This window comes from Capra hircus, chromosome 29, assembly GCF_001704415.2.
Source record: "Capra hircus breed San Clemente chromosome 29, ASM170441v1, whole genome shotgun sequence".
Lineage (NCBI taxonomy): Eukaryota > Metazoa > Chordata > Mammalia > Artiodactyla > Bovidae > Capra > Capra hircus.
This window is the reverse complement of record NC_030836.1, coordinates 47017037-47039745: the sequence shown is the minus strand read 5'-3', so window position 1 is coordinate 47039745 and position 22709 is coordinate 47017037. Positions and strand designations below refer to the sequence as shown.

The window sequence follows — 22709 nt, the reverse complement described above, 5'->3', positions numbered from 1 at the left end:
ACAGTAGCAGTAAACTGAAGCTAAACTGTCAATCATATGTAACAATGCTAACATTCATGGTCTTTCCCAGTTACGCATCCCCACTGGGGAAATGCCACTTTTTCTATTAAAATCACTTATAGTTTTATGGATTCAGGTTGCATGCATGCACGATGCTGGATGGTAAATACTCTCCCTGAGAACGTGTGGCTCTAGATACACCAGTATGGTGGGCTGGCCACTCACAGACTTCACAATCGTACACCACCCGTAAGTGGTCTTCCACCTAAACACAAGCTGTCGGTTCCCTGCGAATTGCCTAGAAACAAGGGCAAAAGCAACACAAAGAAACAAAATACACGGGATGCAGAACCCTTCCTATCAGGTCTGGTCAGGCGACCCCTCGACAGCTGCCAAGGTAGAGTGAATCCGAAGAAGAGCTTCTGATCCGATGTGTTTGCACTTAAGACTCTCTTCCCTCAAAGACCGTGGAGGCAGTGACTGCAGTTATGATGTCACTGTCCCATCTCACAACCCTACGCAGAAATGGCTCTTATTCATTAACACATCCTTACCCCGCAGGTCTCCAAAGGGCATCACGAGGGGCTGAGATCAGATGAGCAGGCTCTCCTGCCTTCTCACCCACCCAAGGTATTTTCCAGGGACCCAGTCCCCACATGAGGAACACTTACCCAAGAGTGACAAGGGCAACGCATCACAGAGCGTCAACAAGAAAAGGCAACAAGAACAGAGATGCAAACATACTTCTCTAGAGTGGCAAGCAGGGGGTCTGGCTCTGCACTGCTCTGGACCTGCAACATCTGGTCTCTGCTCAGGCGGACAATCTCACAAAGTGACTGTGCTGCATTTGAGTGCCGCTAGAGGAAAGAAGCACAGTGTCAACTGCAGAACACACCAGAAGTCAAACTTATCATGAAGAGTTAGTGAAGAAACTGCTGAAGTAACACAAATTAACACTGGCCGTAAGCTACAGTAAATAAGAAATAACATTTGTAAAGTATTGAGTATTTTACCCTCTTGGGCTGATGAGCTTTGTTAACAATGCTGCCAACAAAACACAGCTGCTGTGTGTAGAGAAATGTGATTAGAGTCCTGGCAAGGAAAGTTTCTACAATTAAACTCGAAGAAAAATGTATGCCCTCAATTGACATACTTTTAGCAGCACAGAAAGATGAACCCACCTCCTTGACTTAAAAAAAAAACCAAAATGCAGCTTTCTGGAATATACTAGTGAGTAAGTAACCCTACCCCTTCTTCTCATGCTGGCGTGTGACACCACAGCACGCTCTCAGATGCTGGCGCCAGGCACATGGCACTGAGCGCCGCCCGCCCAGCAGGAGCAAGGCTATGGGATTCTAGTGTAGGTGACAACGCGCACCAGGGATACCAAACCCCATGGCTTGGGATCAGGCGTCACAAACCTCCTCAATAAATGTACACTGGACAGTATAGTGTAGCATGCAGCTTCTCACTTAATACCCAACAGAAATATCAACAGGACTGTCCAAAAAAAAAAAAAAACAAACAAACAACTTCCTTGCAAGTCAAGGAGAGAAGGTGCTGATGCCTCCAACACTTTGTCCTTTGCAAACGGACTTACTCCAGAAGTGGGCCTCTCCTTCGCCAAGCCTTCAGACAGCGACCGTGTCCAGCTGAGCCACAGCCTAGTAAGGAGCAAGCTGCGTCCCCGCCCCGGGAACAGGCCAGGCCCGCCCCTGCCCTCCCTTACAGCCCACGGGAAACGTGCTCTAGAAACCATCGATGCCCCCACCTCCCCTTCCCCAGCCACAGCAGGAGGACGGAGGCCCCTCCAAAGCTATGGCATCCGAGACCAGTCCACACAGGAGTGTCCTAAGTGTCAGCAGGAACAATACTACAGGGGCAACAAGTAAACTGTCGGAGGAGAGCTACAGCCCGTGCATGGCTAGCTCTTTGCCTTTTTTTTTTTTCCCTGAAAGGGACAGTGGGATGGAGAGCCTGCTTTTGATGAACTCCAGGTACCAAAAGGTTTTGAATGGACTGGAGCAGAAGGGAAGTCTCCCCTTCGTAGGGGAGAACACCCTCCAGCCACACGCTTCTTCCCCGGCACTGTTCTACAGCGCTCACTCTTCAACTGACCCACAAGCCAGGGCATTGGAGGAGGGCGCCCGTGCGCAAGACACACCCAGCATGTTCTCTGAACCAACTCCTCTGTAGATACTACATCAAACCATGTGGAATGGTAACTTCTCTAGGCAGAAATGGCCACATGCTGGCCACTCCACAGGGCTCAGAGCCGCACAGCAGCTAGGTGGCTGTCTCCACTACAGAGGCACACCCGCTGGTGACTCCTCCCGGCCACCCCAGAGAGGTCCCCAAGCAAACTCCAGAGCAGCTCTGACGCTGCTGCCCAGCCAACCTTCAGCACCCAGGATAAAGGCCAAATCGACCAGGGCACAGAAGCGAGTGCCCAGGAGCCCAGCACCCTGGGACGCAGTGGGGACCTGGAGCTGCTGTGAGTCTGGAGGCTTTTGCCAGAATGGAAAACACAAACGCAGACAGATATGACCACATCGTCTGGGCTAAAGATGGGGATAAAAGAAAAAAGTGTGGAGGAGGTTTGTGAGGAAGGCGAGCAGATGCAGCCCCCGATCTAAAGAGATGGAGCAAGACCCAGGGCTTACCGTTTCACATCAGGAAACTGGGTCTCAGCGAAACACAGTGTCTTTAAAAGCCTTTGGTGTTTAGAAAGCTGTCAGCCTGAAGCACGCCAGGCGACCACTAGCACCTGTCCTCCTCATCACATCTAGCAAAACGACGCTCTGTGCCCGAACGAGCATGGCTCTTTCTCCAAAAAACTCAAGTTCAGAGTCACGAAAGAGAACTTACATCTTCTTCTTGCGATGGATGAACTATTTCCACGAGCCTCTGGATAATTTTCTCCTCATTTAACCACTGTAAAACACATTGTAGAAGGAATCATAGCAATGAGTGGCTCCTGTCCAAGCCCCAGTGACAATTAACATACTTGGAGATATCCATCATATTTTAAGTAGAATGTTACAGGTTTTCTCTGAACTTTGAACACTACAGGAAATTAAAAGTCCCCCAAAGAAAATGCCAGTGCATATATTATTTTAATAGCAGCTACAGTACCAACTACTCCCCATATCACAAAGCCACATGCCCAAATCCTACACATCAGCTTAGTGACGTTAGTTCTCAGGCACCGAGCACTAACAAAGCCTGTGCTTTCTTACGAAGTGAAAGCAGAGATGGAACCCTTCTCTGTAAGAGGGTTCATTTTAAGGGAGCTTCAGAAAGGCTGAGAAAAACAGTATGCCATATCAAGCCTTCGGTTTAAAATACATGATGAACTTTCAGATTCTAAAACAAAAACCACCACAGGAAGCGTGGGGGCTGGGGGGTGCCACGGAAAGTTTATCTGCCTGGTCACATGTTAGCAAACAGCTGATATCATGACTAGGACACTCTTCTTCAACTATGCATCAACTACTGCCATGAATGAAAATATGAAAGGGGTAAGAATAAATGAAAAAGCACCTGGTGTGATATTAATTCCACAGGGAAGAGAAACACCAAGTAAATAAAGGCAATCTCTACCTATAGCAGATGGATGGACACACACACACAATCCCAAAAGTTAAGAGAGATGAGGGGTGGGAGGCAGGAAATCAAACACAGTTTGCTAAAGGCCGCAGAGAAATTCTTAGGTTGTCTTCAAGCTCCTCAAGGAGAGTATGCCAAAGGAAAATGCAAACAAAAGATCTCAGGAGACCACCAGGAAGGCAGGGGCCCATCTTATTTTAAGATGTTTTAAAATGTGCACAAGAAGCCCCTCTGGGGTCTTGTTCACACACAGATTCCGACCCAGGAGGGCAGAGGTGAGATCCAGGTGATGTCTGGGACCACACTCTGAGTAGCCCCATCCTCAAACAGGACGCCAACGCCTCTATAGAGAAGCTGGGGCTGAGGATCTCGACCACCTAGAGACAAAGTGGGAAACTTTGCGGGCAGTGAACTGATCCCCCACCACCCACCTCCACAGCTACTAACAAGCGGCCACAGTCCCAGCCCACAGCTGGCCCCCAGACCAAAGCCAGACACTCAGGAGTTCTCACTACCCTTCCCTAGACCTCTGCCTTTATTAACCACCTACCGTTACACCCCTTGAGAAGCACATCTACTCCCTTGGAAGTGAGCCCTAAAATCTAACCCAGAAGTGACCAAATTTGGGAACTCTAAGAAACCATACTGAATAACCTACTCCAGTAATAAGAGATATAAAGGCAACCTCCCTCTTAGCCTTAACTGCCTTCTCTGGAGTCCCCAGTCTCCACAGAGAAACCATTCACATTCACAAATACACACCTGAAGCCCCAGCTTAGGGCCCTTTCCCGGGATATTCACTAGGTCCCTCAGCTGACATACTCACGTGACCGTGGCTCTCGGAAGACCTCTGCCTGGTTCTGCAGACCCAGCCCTGACGCCATCCCGACACATCACGCCACACCACGCCCCAACACACACCTGCCATGCCTGCCCCCCTCAGCGGACTATGCCCCTCTCCCTGGGACACCTCCTGACAGACCCTACTAACTCAATAAAACTCATTTCCAGAGTTCTTAGGTTTGAGGTTGAGTATTAAGGACAGAATGGACTGGGGAACGGTTCTGGAAGAAGGCAGTGAAGGGACGAAAAAGAAGAGATGGAAGAGGCAGAGCTGAGAGCCTGCGAGAAACCTCACCTTCAAATCATTCACACCCTCCTCTTCCCACCCAAGACAATCTCCCAGAGCCATATGTCCTGGAATAACCACCTCCCCCAAATCTGAAATACGCGCCCCTTTGAAGGTAAACTCCTTTCTCCTGCTATCCCATGCTCCTAGGCATCCATGAGAAGGTTACTTCCGAAGCCAGATTCCCTGGAAATACCACATCTCTTCCTTTTGACTCTTGGAGACATTCCTGCAGGTGACCGTCTTCTCAAGACAGAGAAGACCCCTCACAGCCTGCTCAAACGAGACTCAGAGCTCCCCACCTTCCCATTTCTGCTCTTCCCACCAGACCAGCTAAGACAAATCCTCAATCCTATCTGCCTTCCCACTCCGCTGAAGAGCAAAGCCAACAAAGCAAGGGAACAGGAAGACAGCCTGTGCCTCTCGGGACGCGCCTATGGGGAACCCTAGCCCTGGAAAAATCTGGATCTCTTCCAGTGGTGAAGCCCTCCTCCTGCCCCCCGACCCCGGTTTCCCAGACCCTGACTACCCATCCCTGGGACCCCACCCAGACGCCGCAGCCCGCCCACGCCGCCTGACTACTCACATTCAGCACCTCCTGCCTGGGCTGCGGGGGCTCGATGCACGTCAGGAGTCTGAGCAGCAAGTCCATGATGGCTGACGTTCCTATGTGCTTTATGATAAGGTCCACAAAGTCACGTTTCTTCTTCAGGAAATCCACAATCTAAAGGAGAACAGCCACAACTGAAAGACGCGTCCCTGGGGAACTATCAACTTCAGGACACTTTCAGTCCTGACCCCTGGGGCTGCCCCCTCCAAAGTCCCATCACCACTTTAAGTTAAGGCAAGACAAAGGCTGAATTAGCCATAAGATGTCAAACCGGAAAGACTTCTGATTGTTACAGAACTGAAAAACCTCTTAAAAAAAAAAAAAACTCCCAAATTACCACCTGTTCCCTGATACAAACACACCATAATAGAATCTTTCACTTCTGCTCACTTTCATTATTAATTCTGAAAGAATGAGGATCAAAAATTTAACACTCCATAAAAGGCAACAGAATATACCACTTAACAATTTATAGACATAAAGCAAGTCCATTAGGCTTTACACAAAAATGCAGACTAAACATCCCAAGTCCTAACTGTACTCTAGCAAGTAAGAGAAACATTCAGAACAGACTTCTGCATCCATCAAAGCGGCTAACTCACATGCTACAGAAAATCACAGCTGCATTTTATTTCAGCCATTCACCTGATCATAGTGACACCAGGAGGGTGAGCATGGAAGAGGCTGACCATTAACCCGAGGGGATAAGAAAACGTGAATAAAGTCAGTGTTGCCACCTGGGTCTCTCCTGCACAGGAAGAAACATGCTCTGCCTTGGACACCCCTGTCCTTCTGGCTTTTGTCTGTGTGCAGGAATCATCTGCTCAAAAGTCCCAGAAGCAGCATAGCCAGTGAGGCAGCTGCTGTGACAATATCTCCCTGATGTCTCCCAGAAGCCTGTGAGGTGGGGCTGCTCAACTCAAATGTTCTAGGTGAGGAAACTGAGGCTCAGACCAGTCAAGGATTTTGCTAGAAGCTAAAAAGTGGTTGCCCTGAGATTTAAATCCAACAGAGCCACAAGCTCATCACCCAACATGACAGCTAGAAGCCAGGGGTGAACTAAAACTGCTTCACACCATCAGGTGAATTGCAGAATTAGCCATCACACACTGCTTCACTTAACAGTGAGGTTAAAGGCTGTAGCACAAACCTTCAGTGAGTTATACATAATTAATCCACTCACAGCTGAGTCACACAGTAGTTTTTAAAAGCACAGTGGAGGAGAGGGGGAAGAGAAGGTGGCATGTGGCCAAAACACTGCATTTAGTGGTCGAAGCACCGACTCCTGAGCCCGCAGGCAGGGCCAAGGGGGCACAGCAAGGACGGCGAGGTGGCCTGTCTGGGGGATGGCACTGGAGGGGCTCACCCACCAGCACTTAGGGTGCCCCTCACAGAGGGCCCTGCTGCTCTGCAAGTTAATCCTGAGAGGTGTCTATACTGGTTAAATCAGACTGAGTCTGAATTCAGTTGCACATATCCTTACTAACATATCATGTGATGGGAAACCTTTATTTACACTCATAATTCTCAAAAGAAGAGGAAGGTGCCAGTGTGGGCTTCTCCTGTAGCTGAAAGAGCAAGCAAGGACTCTCGAATCCTCTTGTGACTGAGGGCTGAACTGAGAAGCACCACAAGCAGCAGAGTGAAGGGGGCCTTCTCTCAGCGCTGAATTGGCACGTGCCGCCTTCTGCACACAGGTAACACGTCTGGCCTTGATGACCAAACCAGATGCTCAGCAGCCCAGAGGGCTCTGAGTGTGTCCTCACTCTACCAAAGATACGTGGACACCAGGCCCCACAAATGCAGGCCCTGGGCACAGAGGGAGGAGATAGGCAAGAGGGATGTGAGACTGGTCTCCATCGCAACCACAGCCACCTGGAAACGACCAGGACACAGGCTGATGGGGTGACCTGAACTCTCCTAGAGGAGTAAGCAGTCCTGTCATTTCTCATCCAAAGGCAGGAGGAGGAAGGACAAGCCGTACTGGAGTGACTGGGATTCAGGGATTACTATCTAAGAAACAAGAACCTCAGTTCCAACACACTGAGAAACGCAATCTTGCTCAACTAAGAACACGAAAGCACGACCTTGTCTGTCTAAAATAAGACCTGTATGCACTTGGCCTTGGCACAGGGCAGGCGTTCTGGGCCGAAAATAGTTCCAGCCCCTCCAGGTCTGCGGATAGCAAGGACGGGTCACGGAGCCTGCCTTCCACCATGAGGGACGCCAGGCCCAACTGCTGTGGCCTCTGCAACCCCGTCTTCACACCCCCACTGCCTGCATCCTGCAGACTCTTAGTTTGTTCCTGGGCATCTGAGGCTCCTGCTGCTCCCTGGGGGCCGTTTGCGTAAGTGAATCCTAGTCTCCTCGTAAGCAGATCTTTTTCCACATCAGTACCCACCAGAGCTGTGATTCTCAAATTTTAGCATGCGTCCCAGTCATCTGGGAAGCTTCTTACACCCCAGACTGCAGGCCCCACCCCAGGGTGTCTGACTCAGCAGGTCTGAAATGGAGCTCAAGAACCTGCGTTTCCAACAAATTCTCGGGTGGTATTCATACTGCTGGACCAGAGACCACACTTTCGAGAACAACTGCAAACAGCAGATACCTGGAAAATACAAGTTTCCAGGTACAGGGGAACTGAGAGCAAAACCAAGCCCAGGAGACGGGAGGTGGGGACACAGCGGGACGACACCGGAACGAGGAGGAGGGAGAGGAGGCAGACAGTGGGGAGAGGGTCCTGCCCAACTCCTGTCAGGCTCTGCTGGACAGAAGAGCAAAGCTCCCTGTGTGTGTGCACAGCACTCACTGCCCAGAGGTCTCAAGTTTTGAGGTGGAAGCAAAATAGAAGAGAGAAAAAAAAAAAAAAAAAAAATCGCCGTTTCTATAAACTAATCAGCAATCGCGTTTATGGGAAAGCTTTCTGACTTAAGCGTCACTTGTGCTCATCAGGGAGAAGAATAAATGAGCACAGTTACTCTGCCACAGAGTCGCCAGGATGCCACCCACACACCCTGCCACTGTGTGCCCCTCCTCACGTGACCCTCACAGACTGACCCCAACGTGCTCTTGCTTCCAGCCACCTGTCAGAAAAGGAGGTCAAGTACACGGAAAAACTGAGATATGAGGCGCTCAGAAAAGAAGAGGTCAAATTAGAATGTATTCGCTAAGGAGTCAAGTCAGTGATAAGTCAGCAAGCATTGCGGGTATTTAAGCTGTAAAATCTATTCTTTTACAGAATGTGGGACATAAGGCACACTCAGAACACTGAAGCGACAAAATCACTGAGGATCACCTCAGGGGATGCTCAGCCCTAATACTTACCTTTTTGGAAAACAGTATTTACCTGTTCTGGTTTTCTGCTGATAAGAATACTTAGCACCTTGCTGAAGAAACTGGCAAGTAGTGGGTTCAAGGGGGAATCGTTTAGGAGGAAGCTATACAATTTCATTAGCAAGGATTCATCTTCTCCCAGTCTATCGTTCATTTGGGAGACATCAGAAGTGAGCAACTCACAAGATATATTTGGATACCTAGAAGAACAGGATACTCACGTCATCATCTGTATGAACAGTTTACTTACATAAATCAGAACACAGATCAGAAAGGCTTCCTAAAACTTTGTGAAAATTGTTTTAAAAATCTTCTGGCAATGAGAAAATAATTTCAATCCATTCTGCCAATTTAAACTAGAGTGAATTTTCTTCTGTGTCTAAAAACCAATACAGTTTCCCCAACAAAACCAGAGCACAGCTGGAGCTCAGGAGGCGAGGGCAGGGACCCCTCAGAGGGGGTAAGACGAAGCCGTGGGCCGCAGCCCCAGCCACCTGCTGCGGTGCGGGAAGGAGCGCAGCTCGCAGGGCCGCTCGGGGCACGCTGGCTTCTGGGAAACTGCTTGCACACGGCACCGCGCGGCTACTCGAGACGCGTCCAGATTCCTGGACAGGCTCCTGTATTCTCAGAGGGATTGTCTATGGTATCAGAAAGCTGGGCGTGTCAATGTTCAGTCCACGTTGCATGTTAAGAGAATAAACACTTTAATACACTTGAGCAGAGAACAGGACACAGCCTGAACACCCGGGTGGGGAAGAAAGTGTGTATAGGAGCTGAGCTGTCCACAGCAGCCTCGCAGACCCCAGCGCTGGCTGCACAGCCCCCTCCACAGGCCCCAGCCCCGACATCCGCACCCCTGGGGCACGTCTGCCCTGAGTGCCGGGGCTCGCGCTCTCTCTCTGAACAGGCGGCAGCAGATTCCTTTTCTCCACTTGCTTCTTTAACCACAAATACCTTCTCATCTGTTCTCAGAGCGATCACGGAGACTCCCAGGCCCGCCCAGACTGCACTCTCCCCCACCCGCCGTTCACTTCTCTGCTCTTTATCCCTCCCTGGCGAGCAAGGGCAGCAGGGGGTGGCGACCTCTGGTGCTGACCAGGACAGGGAGGTGACAAAACAGCCTGAAATGGCTCTGTGACAAAAGAGAGGAGTAGCGACTGCAGCTGGAACCCATGCAGCATCCCCGAGACAAGCCGGCAGCTGCCTGTTGGCCAGTGACTTGAGAAGCAACAGGCGCCAGACCAGAAGCTGCAGCAGCTAGCGGGCGAACTCTCAACAGTGTAAGAATGTCCCCAATGAGCCTTTCCAGGGAGAAAAAGCACGGAAAAGACATACAACAGAACCGGCAGGCGTGTGGGCACAAAGATCACATCACCAAATCACTGTCTTTGAGGCTATGGCTCAATCAAATCAAACTCTTTCCTCACTTCAATTTACAGCACACAACACAAAGTCACCAGTAGGCCGGAGGAGGAAGCAGGGGTGACCCGTGTGGCCTCTGGAGTCAAACCGCCCAGGCTCAGAACCTGTCTCCACCACTTACAAACTGTATGATCTCAGGCACATCACCTGACTTCACTGGACCTCAGTTTCCAAGGCTGCAATACGAAGATAACAATCTTTATCTCATGGAAGAGAATAACACTAAATGCTGAGAGGCTCTAGAGTAAGTAAATACCAGCTGTTTTAATTTCTCTTTATTTTCTACTTCATATAACTTCTGAAATGAAGTTTTATTGGGATGTGGAGTTGTCTCAACTGCCCCAATTTGAAAGCTGCCGGGAGGCAAAGGGTCAGAAAAAGGTAGGAGACCCCAACTTCACTGCAACCCAATGTGTAAGGGGTATTCTCAAAATTCTAACACAGGAAGTCCAGAGGAGGGCAAGGGCATCTTGTAAAGTTTTCCACCTGCTTCTCCACAGCTGATCTGGAGGTCTGATCATGCTGAAGAAGCACGCACATGGGGTCCAGGCTCTGATACAAAGGCTCAACCCTCTGGTGTGGAACAGGGTGGGGCTACTCTCGCTCTCCTACCTACCTCCCTGAGATTAAACAAGCCTCTCAAACACCCCAAGACTCCTCCAGCCACCCCGCCCCGCCCTGACCTCAGCTGCTCTGCACTGAGAACACAGTAGCAATGGGAAGAGAGCCCAGCACCACTGGGCCCCTTCCTCCTCTGCAGTGAAGCCCCACTTCGTCCTCTTGACCACTGAGGCCAGCCCAGCACATCACCAGACCCCCGCCCCTCTACACCAGCCTGCTTCCCCAATGCCGCATCACCCTACCAGCATGTAAACACACCATTATTTCCTCCATCTAGGAAAACACACACACCACGCCCCTCCCGGCCCCACACCTGCTTAGACCTCCCCCTTGCTCTCTCTGCTCCTGTTCCAGGGAACTACCTGAAAGAACTCTCTGCTTGGTCTCCAATTCTTCCTCCGAAGCACTGCTTCCGTGTCCACTGCTCTGAGGAACGGGCACTGAAGGGACCTCCACACAGCAAAGGCCAGTGGCTGCCTGGCCTGTCAGCACAGCCCCCAAGGCCCCCTGTCCCATCTCCCTTTCCTGAAGCCTGGCCTCCCTTGACATTGACGGCAGCAGCCCCGCCTGGTTCTGTTCTTGCTTCTGAAGTTCCTCTGTGAGAACCTCGACCAACAACACCTCAGCTTTGGGATTTATGATACTACTTAATGCCTTACTTTAAAGTTCTGTTAGTTCAAATTTCTGCCATAGTAAACACTCCATCATTCATAAACTAGTCTAAATACATACAACACTAGTCTAAATTTCCTTAGACGACTACAGTCCACCTTAACCCCGAGCAGCTTTCGGGTCCCATCTGAGAACTGCTCTGCGCTAGTTCAGCTCTCTGAGTCAGCCAGCTCCATGCAGCTACCGTAGCTGGTGGCTCTGTCCAGGCCAGAGGCTGAGCAGGGAGCTGCTCCACTCAGCTCAAGCCACGCTCTCTCAAAATGGTGCCAACCAAAAGGCAGCATGTCCAGGGAAACACACCTGCTCTTGCAACCTCCAAGGAAGCACAAAACACTGGCATGGCAATACAACAGATGCCATGACTACTTTTTGGTAAAATAAGCGATTTCCACAAGGCACGCCTACTCCTCTCCAGTTAGAGAAGTATTTCGCCTCATGCAGCAGGTGAGGAAACAGACCCAAGAAGAGTGGCCTCTTGTCCAAGTTATTGGAGCTCTGGGAGGAGGGGCTACACTCCTCCCAGGAGGCCTCCTGCCAGGATGAGCCCCCGCCAAACAGCACTCACACATGCAAGTTCACCGTGAAGGGAATCCCAAAGCATGAAGCATCTGTTTTTGAGGAAAGAAGTACACAGGTATTTCTGCCACCAAATTTCTTTCCTCTTCTAAAGTACTGATCTCCAAGTGGATGTGCAATTGAATGCCAGCTGACAATCTTAACGGCTGGCAGAGAACATGAATCCCCTGAAGATCCAAGCCATGAGCAACCTGAAAGCATCACCAAGTATTATTCCTCTGACAACACAATTCTCCCCATGAAGAAATGAAAGGTAACTGCAAAGAGGGACAGACTGAGGGAGAAACGAGAATTTACCATAGGCCATAATTCTTCCCGTGCCATCAAACTTATTTAATGCATAATCAATGACTTTTGTTTTGTTCCTGAATCAGTTCTATTTTCAGATGGAGAGGGACATTAAATATTTCAGAAGAGCTGGAGATGGAAAAACAACCAACTGAAACCCCAATGCTTTAAATACGTATGGAGTATTTACAATGAGTTTCCAGGGGTCTGAACCCTGGAAAGCGTTATGAGCTGACAAAACTAGTGCTGACGAAGACAGACCCACAGTATTTATCCAAGGCGTCAGCTGCTTAAACTTAGCTACACTAATGTTCACCAAGATCCATACCCTTATTTTCAGTTAACAAAAGGTCAGAATTCATAATCAGCAACACTATTCATAAAACAAGCTCTGGCTCGGCTGATCTCGACAGCCACATAATCTCTGTTTTCCTATTTGCAAAAAGAGAGAAAATATTTACTTGGATCATCTCACTATTTTAAGGAACTTTATCACTGTTTATAATGCACTTTGCCCTTAGACAGAACCTTCTGGTGGAAATTTAGAACATTCATTTAAAAATTCCTGTGATTTCACTGAACTTGGCTCTCTAAAACGGGCTGTTTGCTCCACTGAACCTGTCCCTCTTGACATGTTAACATTCTGTACCTGGTCTACGGCAGCCCTGAGAAGTTGCTGGACAACAAAAACGGTAATGCATCCTGCCCCCACTTCACTTCAGCCCCACCCTAAAGAGAAGATTGAATTTTCTTACTTGTATCTGATCTTTTCATCCATGTCTTGAGGTGGTTCTTCAATAATGAATGAGACTAAGTCTTCGAGACATTCTGCTTTTAAGAGAAACTCGATAAGCTTGCGGTTCTGCGCTTTACACTCCTGTAAAACATCTTCCTCATCCATCAACTCCTTCAGCGTCACATCTTCTCTTTCTAGAAGTGTGTCTATGTGGGATGATGAGTGAAGATCAAATTTCCAAAACATGCTGGTCTAAACAAAAGGCAGAGATATTTTAAACAAAACTTCAACTTCACGTATTAATTTTTCAAATTCCCACTTAGTTTGCAGTCTAAAATGCCAACTTGAATCACACGAGAAAAACAAGTTTCATTGTGAATCTATAAAGTACCTTCTAAGTAAGTAAAACCGGTAAGCCATTTTCCTTCTCAGAAAATATTTTTACAGATAACAAAAAATTCTGATTGAAAATGCTGAAAGAATGCTAAAACTTGGTATTTTAACCTGCAAAATTAACCCACCCATACTTAAAGAATTTAGTGCTGGGAAAGGAAGAAAATAAATCTTTTCTTCAGGGTGAGAAATACATTCTTACACAGAACTAGTATCCGCAACAACAAATGACAACTATTGAGACCTAGGTGTGCAGTACTCTCCAGAATATTACATTAAATAACCACCACAAACCAAAACTTTTAGCCCCAATAGCACTTTCAGAGCTGAAAATCGGAAAGTCATAAAATAGTAAAATCTATACCATTCTTGACAAAGAAACAAAAAATAGTAAAATCACCTTAAAAAGAGAAGTGTTCACTTTGTCTTCAAAGTTTATCATGGAAAATTAAATCTCAGGATGTCTACAGATTGACAAAATAGTTCACCATGCTTATTTTGAACACTTCAGCACAGTCACTGACTGAAAAGCTACCAGTGATCCTCAAATACCTTCCCATGTCCCATCCCACTGTCATCGGGTCCAAAAGCAAAAGCAAAGTTAAGTTGCTCAGGCGTGTCTGACTCTTTGCGATCCCCATGGACTGTAGCCTATCAGACTCCTCCATCCATAGGATTTTCCAGGCAAGAATACTAGAGTGGGTTGCCATTTCCTGTATATGCTTATTTTTATCCATAAGCCAAATTTCTGATAATCTAATAGTCTCTCCACAGTCAGAAAGCTGGATGTAGTTAATAATTTAGTCTTAAGTCTTGCCCTTACAATTGGCTAATTATAAACAGGATACACACTCATGATTATCAACTGAAAACTGTAAATGTCCACAAACTACCAAAATACAGTCACATATCTACGTCGATTAAAAAAAACCTTCCAAAATTTTAACCTTATAAAGGTGACTCATCATATACTGGTTTACAGAAAAAACTGATCACCAGTGGTGCTGAAATAACAAGTGTTGGCAAACTCTGGCTCAGAGACCAAATCCGGCCCACAGGCTGCAAGCTAAGAAGGACTCTGATACCTTTAAAGGGTCGCTAAAAAGAATAGGGCTGAGAGCGATAAGACTGTGACAGTAAGCACGGGGCCTGCGCATTTACAGTCTGGCAGTTCACAGTGAAGTTCAGTGTCCCGTCTCACATTCCTTCTGCCATCTCTGCAACTGCCTGGAGGGGTGGAGCCACGTTGTGCCAGGCAGGACTATCTACCAGATTCATTCCTTCCCTTTCGTGGGTATTTGCTGAGACCACATCCCCAGCTTCTTGGGCAGGTAGGTATGGCCACACGACAAAGTTTTCTCCAATGTGCTGTGAGCCATCAAAACTTCCAGGTGGCCTCCTTTTCATCTGGCTGGATGTTGATGACAAAAAAGACCCTGAGACAGACAGTAAGGCCCAAAGATGGAAGGCCCCTCCATCCCCAAGTCAACCTGTGGAAGAATGCTGCCCGCCCACCTGAGAGCCAGCCCCAGGCCACGGGATGAGGAGCCAGCACACGCCTGGTCTGGGATCCAGCAGGACAGCCTACGTCCCCAGTCATCTCCAATCTCCTGAGCCCACACCGTCATGTTCCTTTATACTTATTTGACTATACATATGAAAAGAATTCTTGGGCAACTGTATGTTTTAAAATGCCTAACTCCTTTCGCTCTCCACTATCCTTAATGTTTTAAAATGCCTAGCTCCTTTCGCTCTACACTATCCTAAATTAGAATAGCATTTTTCAAATCAGGACACCTTTAAATACACATTTCCACAGTGCATTTTCTTTAAATTGAGTAGGTATACTACAGGCTTAAAAATAAAATAAAACCACAGTAGACTCTTAAACAAACATTATTTTATCTTCCAGCCAAACAACAAACTGGACTGGAAGCAAACAGCATTGGTCAATCTGTTACCCCTGGCCTGCCCCTAACTTCTACTAACTTGACCTTTGAAGCGGACTCAAGCTAGTCATGAACTAACAGGTACAAAGGTCAACTGCCAGGGGCCCTGAGGTAAACAGAGCCCTTTGAAAAGTGTCTAAGATACTCAGAAAAAAACTGAAAGGAGTCAGAACTTCAGCAGCTCATTTTCAGTAAATATAAGTACTCTTTAAAATTTTTACCCTTGCTACACCTCAACAGGATTGAGAGATAAGAGGGAACACAATTTCTTACAGTAAACCAAATCACAGACTTTTAAATCAATACTAACAAAGAGAGAAATGATAAAATCGAACTATTCTCCATCTTTCCGAAAAATCCTAGAGTTGTTTTTGCCCTTCATGGATCACAGCCTTGTCACGGAGAAGGGGCTCGTATAAGTCAATGAAGCTATGAGCCATGCCGTGCACGGCCACCTAACATGGACGGGTCATAGTGGAGAGTTCTAACAAAATGTATTTCACTGGAAGACAGAATAGCAAATCACACCAGTATTCTTGCTGGGAGAACCCCATCAATAGTATGAAAAGGCAAAAAGATATGATACCAGAAGATGAGGCCCCCCAGGTCAGAAGGTATCCAGAATGCTACTGGGGAAGAGCAGAGGGCAATTACTATCAGCTCTAGTAAGAATGAAGAGGCTGGGCCAAAGTGGAAACAAGGCATAGTTGTGGATGTGTTTGGTGATGAAAGTAAAGTTGGATGCTGTAAAGAACAGTATCGCATAGGAACCTGGAACGGTAGGTCCATGAACCAAGGTAAACTGGATGTGGTCAAGCAGGAGATGGCAGAGTGAACATCAGCATCTTAGGAACCAGTGAACTAAAATGGACAGGAATGGGTGAATTTAATTCCGCTGACCATTCTATCCCCTACTGTGGGCAAGAAGAAATGAACAGCCCTCAGAGTCAACAGAAGAGTCTGAAATGCAGCATCTGGGTGCAATTTCAAAATGACAAAATGATCTCAAGCGTCAAGGCAAACCATTCAAAAATCACAGTAATCCAAGTCTATGCTCCAACCACTAACACCAAAGAAGCTGAAGTTGACCGGTTCTAAGACCTATGAGACCTTTTAGAACTAACACCCAAAAAAGATGTCGTTTTCATCACAGGGGACTAGAATGGAAAAGCAGGAAGTCAAGAGGCATCTGGAGTAACAGGCAAGTCTGGCCTTGGAGTACAAAATGAAGCAGGGCAAAGGCTAACAGTTTTGTCAAGCAAACATACTGGTCATAGCAAACATGGTCTTCCAACACCACAAGAGACAACCCTACACATGGACATCACCAGATGGTCAACACTGAAATCAGATTGATTATATTCTTTGCAGCCAAAGATGAGAAGCTCTATACAGCCAGCAAAAACAAGACCTGGAGCTCACCGTGGCTCAGATCATGCGTTCCTTATTGCAAAATTCAGGCTTAAATTGAAGAAAGTAGGGAAAACCACTAGGCCACTCAAGTATGACCTAAATAAAATCCCTATGAGTATACAGTGGAGGTGATGAATAAGATTCAAGGGATTATTAGATCTGATAGAGTGCCTAAAGAACTATGGATGGAAGTTTATAACACTGTGCAGTAGGCAATGACCATCCCAAAGAAAAAGAAATGCAAGAAGGCAAAGTGCTTGTCTGAGGATGCCTCACAAATAGCTGAGAAGAGAAGTAAAAGGCAAAGGAGAAAGGGCAAGATATACCCATCTGAACGCAGAGTTCCAAAGAATAGCCAGGAGAGATAAGAAAGCCTTCCTAAGTGAACAATGCAAAGAAATAGAGAAAAAAATAGAATGGGAAAGACTGAAGATCTCTTCAAGAAAATGAGAGCTACCAAGAGGACATTTCATGCAAAGATCGGCACAATCAGGACGGAAACACTATGGACCTAACAGAAGCAGAAGAGATTCAGCAGCGGCAAGAACACACAGAAGAACTGTGCAAAAAAGATCTTCACGAACCCGAGTAAGCACGATGGTGTGGCCACTCACCTAGAGCCAGACTTCCCGGGGTGTGAAGTCAAGTAGGAAGCACTACCAAAAACATTACCCAAAACAAAGCTAGTGGAGGTGATAGAATTCCGGTTGAGCTAGAAGATAACGTTGCTAAAGTGCTGTACTCAGTATGTCAGCAAATGTGGAAAACTCAACAGTGGCCACAAGACTGAAAAAGGTCAGTTTTCATTCCAATCCCAAATAAAGGCAATGCCAAAGATGTACAAACTATCATACAACTGGGCTCACTTCACATGCCATCAAAGTTATGTTCAAAATCTTTCAAGCTAGGCTTCAGCAGTTCATGAACTGAGAGCTTCCAGATGTACAACCTGGGTTTAGAAAAGGCAGAGATCAAATTGCCAACATTTGTTGGATCACACAGAAAGCAAGGGAATTCCAGAAAAACATCTATTTCTGCTTCACTGACTACGCTAAAACCCTTGACTACGTGGATCACAACAAACCTTACCTGTCTCCTGAGAAACCTGTATGCAGGTTAAGAAGCAACAGTTAGAATGAGACATGGAACAACGGACTGGTTCAAAACTGGGAAAGGAGTATGCCAAGGCTTTTATCGTCACCCTTCTATGCAGAGTACCTCATGCAAAATTCTAGGCTGGATCAATCGCAAGCTGGAATCAAGACTGCAGGGAGAAGTATCAACAGCCTCCGGCATGCAGATGGTACTACGCTAATGGGAGCAGGAGAAGAGCAATTAAAGAACGGCTTGATGAGGGTGAAAGAGGAGAGAGAAAAAGCTGGCTTAAAACTCAACATTCAAGAAACTAAGGCCACGGGATCCGTGGTACACAGAAGAGAAGAGCTGGCACTAACAGAAACATCACTCACGCTGCAACGAGTCCTACGCAAGCGTAATTTGTTCTACTAGCCAGTTTTTCTTTTCTTAAATTTAAAGTCACTCAGTCGTGTCCAACTCTTTGAGACCCCATAGACTATACAGTTCATGGAATTCTCCAGGCCAGAATACCAGAGTGGGTAGCCTTTCCCTTCACCAGGGGATTTTCCCAACCCAGGAATCGAGCCAGGGTCTCCTGCGTTGCAGGGGGATTCTTCACCAGCTGAGCCATAAGGGAAGCCCAAGAATACTGGAGTGGGTAGCCTATCCCTTCTCCAGCAGATTTCCCGACCCAGGAATCGAGCCAGGGTCTCCTGCGTTGCAGGGGATTCTTCACCAGCTGAGCTATCAGGGAGGCCAAAAATCTGACATAGTTTGTTTCCTCCTGCCTTAAGAGAGAGAGAAAAGACGTCCGACATTTGCAGTCTACTTCCTCCATTTGGAGACTCCTAGCCTGCCTTCCTGTTACCCTCTCATTCCCCTCTTCTCTCTTTTGGGAGAATTACGTTGCCTAGGGAAAGCCGCTAAAAAGTAAAAAAGAAACTGGTAAAATTAATTTTAAATGTATTTACTGAACCACATATATCCAGACATTACTATTTCAACATGGAATTCTTTTGGTACTAAGTCTTCAAATTCTGTGTGTTCTGACAACAGTTCATAGCACTTCACAATCTGGGGCAGCCACATTTCAGGTGGTCAAGAGTCACATGTGGCCATAAGGGACAAGACGGCTACAATCGTGATTGCTACAACTCAGAGTCAAAGTTTCTCTCCTGGTACTAAAATAGTCTCCCCATCTCCTTCCACCACCAAGGTCAATAGTTAACTGCTTTTTCCACACAACGGCCAATGTGTGGTGGGCGAGGAGAGGTTATGGGCCATGGTTTTCCTTTCTTTCAAAATATAAACATATCTGAGAAATCATCTTTATTCTCAAGTGTGTGTGTATATATACATACATACATACATATATATAAAGCAACTTAGACATTCTTAACTCAAAAAAACAAGTCACAAGAAAATCAGAACTGTTTTTTAACTTCTGATATCTAGGGATACTTGTAGGGATTAAAGGTAAAATGTTAAAATTTTCACCATGAGATAAAGGAGGATGCTAGCCGAAATCAGGAAGGCTACAAGTGGCTCATTCCTGGTAAAGATACGCTTGGCCAAACTTTAAAATAGGTGCATGTCTCTGGGAATTTCATTTCATTTTCTAAGTTAATTCAGAAATACCAAGGAAAATAATGCCTTGATCCCTCAAACACACTGGGAAACAATGTTTGATTAATTTTAAAAATAAATAAATAAACCTGGATTCCCCACTTGTCCTAGAGAAAACTGAGTCTTCACTGCCTCCATTTAGACTCAAAACAACTTGCTTATTATCCCACAGGGACAGACAATCTGCCCCAAAGCACTGGCCGAGTTGACCAGCAGCCTGCAACAGGATGGCATGAACAAGCCGAGCTGCCCAAAAGCTGTTCTTACTGGCTCACCTACTGCTGCCACCGTCCAGACCCCTGGGGTCTTGGGACACCGGCTGGGATTCAAGTGTGCAGGGAACAGAGCTGGGCGGCATCTGACAAAAGCCAAATAGGGGAGGCTGGATCCAAGAAGGGCGGGCGACTGCTCACGCTGCCCACCGAGGAAGGCACACCGCCAGCAAAGGACAGAGAGCAAAGTACCTATCAGCAGGAGGACGCAGCCACTCTGAAGGGAGGAAGTCACTGACAAACTGCCCCCAACAGCAACGCTGCAGGCAAATGCTGTCATTTTCATCTGAAGAGGAAGAAACACACAACAGAGAAGGAACGGTGGCCTGTGAGTACTAAGTTAAGTACTAAGGAAAAATACCACAATGGACTGGGACATCTACCCAGCAGCTGCTTCTCCATTCTCAGCAAAGGCACGAAACTCACACAACTGTCTCCTCATCCCCACCCGGAGGCTGGACTAATCAAATCAAAGAATCAAAGTGCCCGCTGCGAACACGATTTCTTTAGAGGAAAGGACAATACAAACTCAGGGCCAGCTTCGTTACATTTCTCCAAAACTGCTTCTTCCGAAAAACACATCAAAAGAAACCAAGCTTCTACCACCCAGATGTTCCAGACTCTCCTCCCAGTTTTCATCTGTGGCTTCTCCAGGCTGTGAGAACAGCAAAGGAGGAGAGTCCGTTCAACACGTACTATGTCACTCAGCCAGCACTCGTAGAGCACTGCTATGCGCTGTACTGAGGAACGCAGGAATGACAAGACAGATGCTGCCTCCCTCGTCAAGAGCGCAACACAACTGAGAACAGAGAAGACACAGAAAGTGCATGGCGTCCACGCCAAGCCTGTTCTGCAGAAAGGGAGCTCCAGGCAGAAGAGCCCGGCCAGAAAAGACTTCATGAGAATGAGGCCTACACTGGGCTCAGAGCACGGGCAGGACTGAGGAGGTGACCCTGCAAGCTCAGAGGACAGGCCCGTAACTCGAAGGAACTCACAGCAGGAGAAGGTCCCGACGACGAGGAAAGCGAGCCTTCACAGAAGGCACTAGGGAAGGTGAGGCAACCAGTTCTCAAAGAGCCACGCAGGAGCGCACAGCAGAGTGGGCAGGCTTGCTGCGCAGCGCGGGAGGGAGCCAGTCTGCTCTACCTGAGATAACGTACATTAAGACAGCTCTGTTTGTACGCAAGAATGCTGGAGTGGGTTGCCTTCTCCAGGGGATCTTCCTGACCCAGGGATCGAACTCCCATCTCCTGTGTCTTCAGCATTGGCAGGCAGATCCCTTTACCACTTAGCTACCCGGGAAACCCATTAAGATAGTGATAGCTAATTCAACACAGTACACAGAAAAAGATGACTCTGAACAGAAGTAGAGGAAAAGGCCAAAGGAGAGGAAACGGAAGCTGTGGCGCACACACACTGTGTTCCCACAGAGGCCGAGAGGGGGACTGAAATGAGGGCAGGGCAAGGAGTGCTGAAGACAGAGCCGCTGAGGCGGGGCACTGCAGGCACGTTCACCACTCGCAGACAGACAGAGAAGTCCAGCGAAGCAAGGCAACAAGAGCAGCGCCAGGGTTTACCCACCGGGAACAGGAAAGATGCATGCGAGGGGTTGAGCCAGGCAAGCAGCAGGAAGCCCCGAGATGGCCTTAAGAACTCACAGAGGCTGGCGAGGCCTTGCAAAAGCCTCCTTGAAAAGCAAGTTATTCCGTTCCTGAAATCCTAGAGTTTTCACATTAAATAACTATCCTCCCACTCTCCATTTTCAATCATAATTCCCCCAAGGCCTAATTTTCATGTTTTAAATTCCTAGCTGTATACTTATACATCAGATTTATGGCTTGCCTCTGGAATTCTGAGCCACCTGGGAAATACACAAAGCAAATACCTAGCTACACTGGGGCTAACTCCAAATACACCTCTGAGATGATGCGGACAGGCAAGGGTGTGACCTTAAGCGCCCACTTCGCATTTATATTTAAACAGCCAACTGCCGATTAAAAACACCCCTGTCACAGGGTCCACTAAAGTGTTCCTCTACGAACATTCATTATGAAAACTCAAGTGAACGTGAATCTCTATGCACAACTCCCACAGCTTCAAAAACTTCAATACAAGTAGATGTGAAGCATGACTTAAACATACTTATACATACAAGAACAAGTTGTGTGTGTGTGGGTGTGTGTTTTTAAAGCAAAACTAAGGGACTGGAAAAGAAACAAGCAATGGGGATGACACAACAGTAATCAGGTTTGTGCCAGGAACCTCGTCACAGATCAGAGCAATAAAGGCAAGGAAAACCCAGCTGCGTAGAGGTGTCTGTTGAGGGGAGGGGTGTGTGTGTGTGTGTCTGTGTGTGTGTACACGCACAAACTGAAAGGGAGGACACAGTGTAGATGAGAGAATGACAAAAGTCAAATCAGAAAGTTCTAAATAGAAGGTTTTCCATCTTAAGTGTCCAGCATCCTCTGAATCTCTGACACCAAGTGAGTTGTCAATAAATGTGACTCAAACATCAGAAAGAAGTGGCCCGTAACTGGAGAGCAGGGGGAAACGTGATACAACCAGAACCCCACCATCTGAGATGATCAGGAAACAGCTCCTAACCTGAAACTGTGAGGACGGAATTCCTGGTAGTCCAGCGATTAGCACTTGAAGCTATCGCTGCTGGGGCCAGGGTTCAATCCCTGGTGGGAGAACTAGTAAGATACCATGTGGCCAAAGAGTAAATGAAATAAAACTGTAAGGAGGAAAGTTAGTCCTAAGCAAGTCAGGAATGGTATGAAAATGGCACAGACAGAAAAAGAGAATTCTGTACTAACACAGGGTGGGGGAAAGACTCAGAAAATCCAACTTGCCCGTGTTTTTTATTAAGTGAAAGCAAAGCAGTTCTATGCAGTTTCTGAGTCACCCAACTTGAAGCAAGTAGCCCCTTTTTTGGAGAAGGCAATGGCAACCCACTCCAGTACTCTTGCCTGGAAAATCC

General features: G+C 47.3%; 1 protein-coding gene across 8 annotated transcripts in view; it reads right to left on the bottom strand.

Moving 5' to 3' along the window:
* The window catches only part of PPP6R3 (protein phosphatase 6 regulatory subunit 3), a 122277-nt gene that overhangs the window by 55468 nt on the left and 44100 nt on the right, over positions 1-22709 (bottom strand). For 7 of the 8 annotated variants that reach the window (XM_018043013.1, XM_018043012.1, XM_018043015.1 and 4 more), the window contains 5 exons: positions 13016-13248; positions 8695-8881; positions 5325-5462; positions 2869-2934; positions 745-857 (listed from right to left, as the gene is read on the bottom strand). In XM_018043013.1, the coding sequence (XP_017898502.1) occupies positions 745-857; positions 2869-2934; positions 5325-5462; positions 8695-8881; positions 13016-13242 (731 nt within the window). In that variant the 5' untranslated portion in view covers positions 13243-13248. Of the gene's footprint in view, positions 1-744; positions 858-2868; positions 2935-5324; positions 5463-8694; positions 8882-13015; positions 13249-22709 lie in introns of those variants that run through there. The other variant, XM_018043020.1, reaches the window with a different exon arrangement.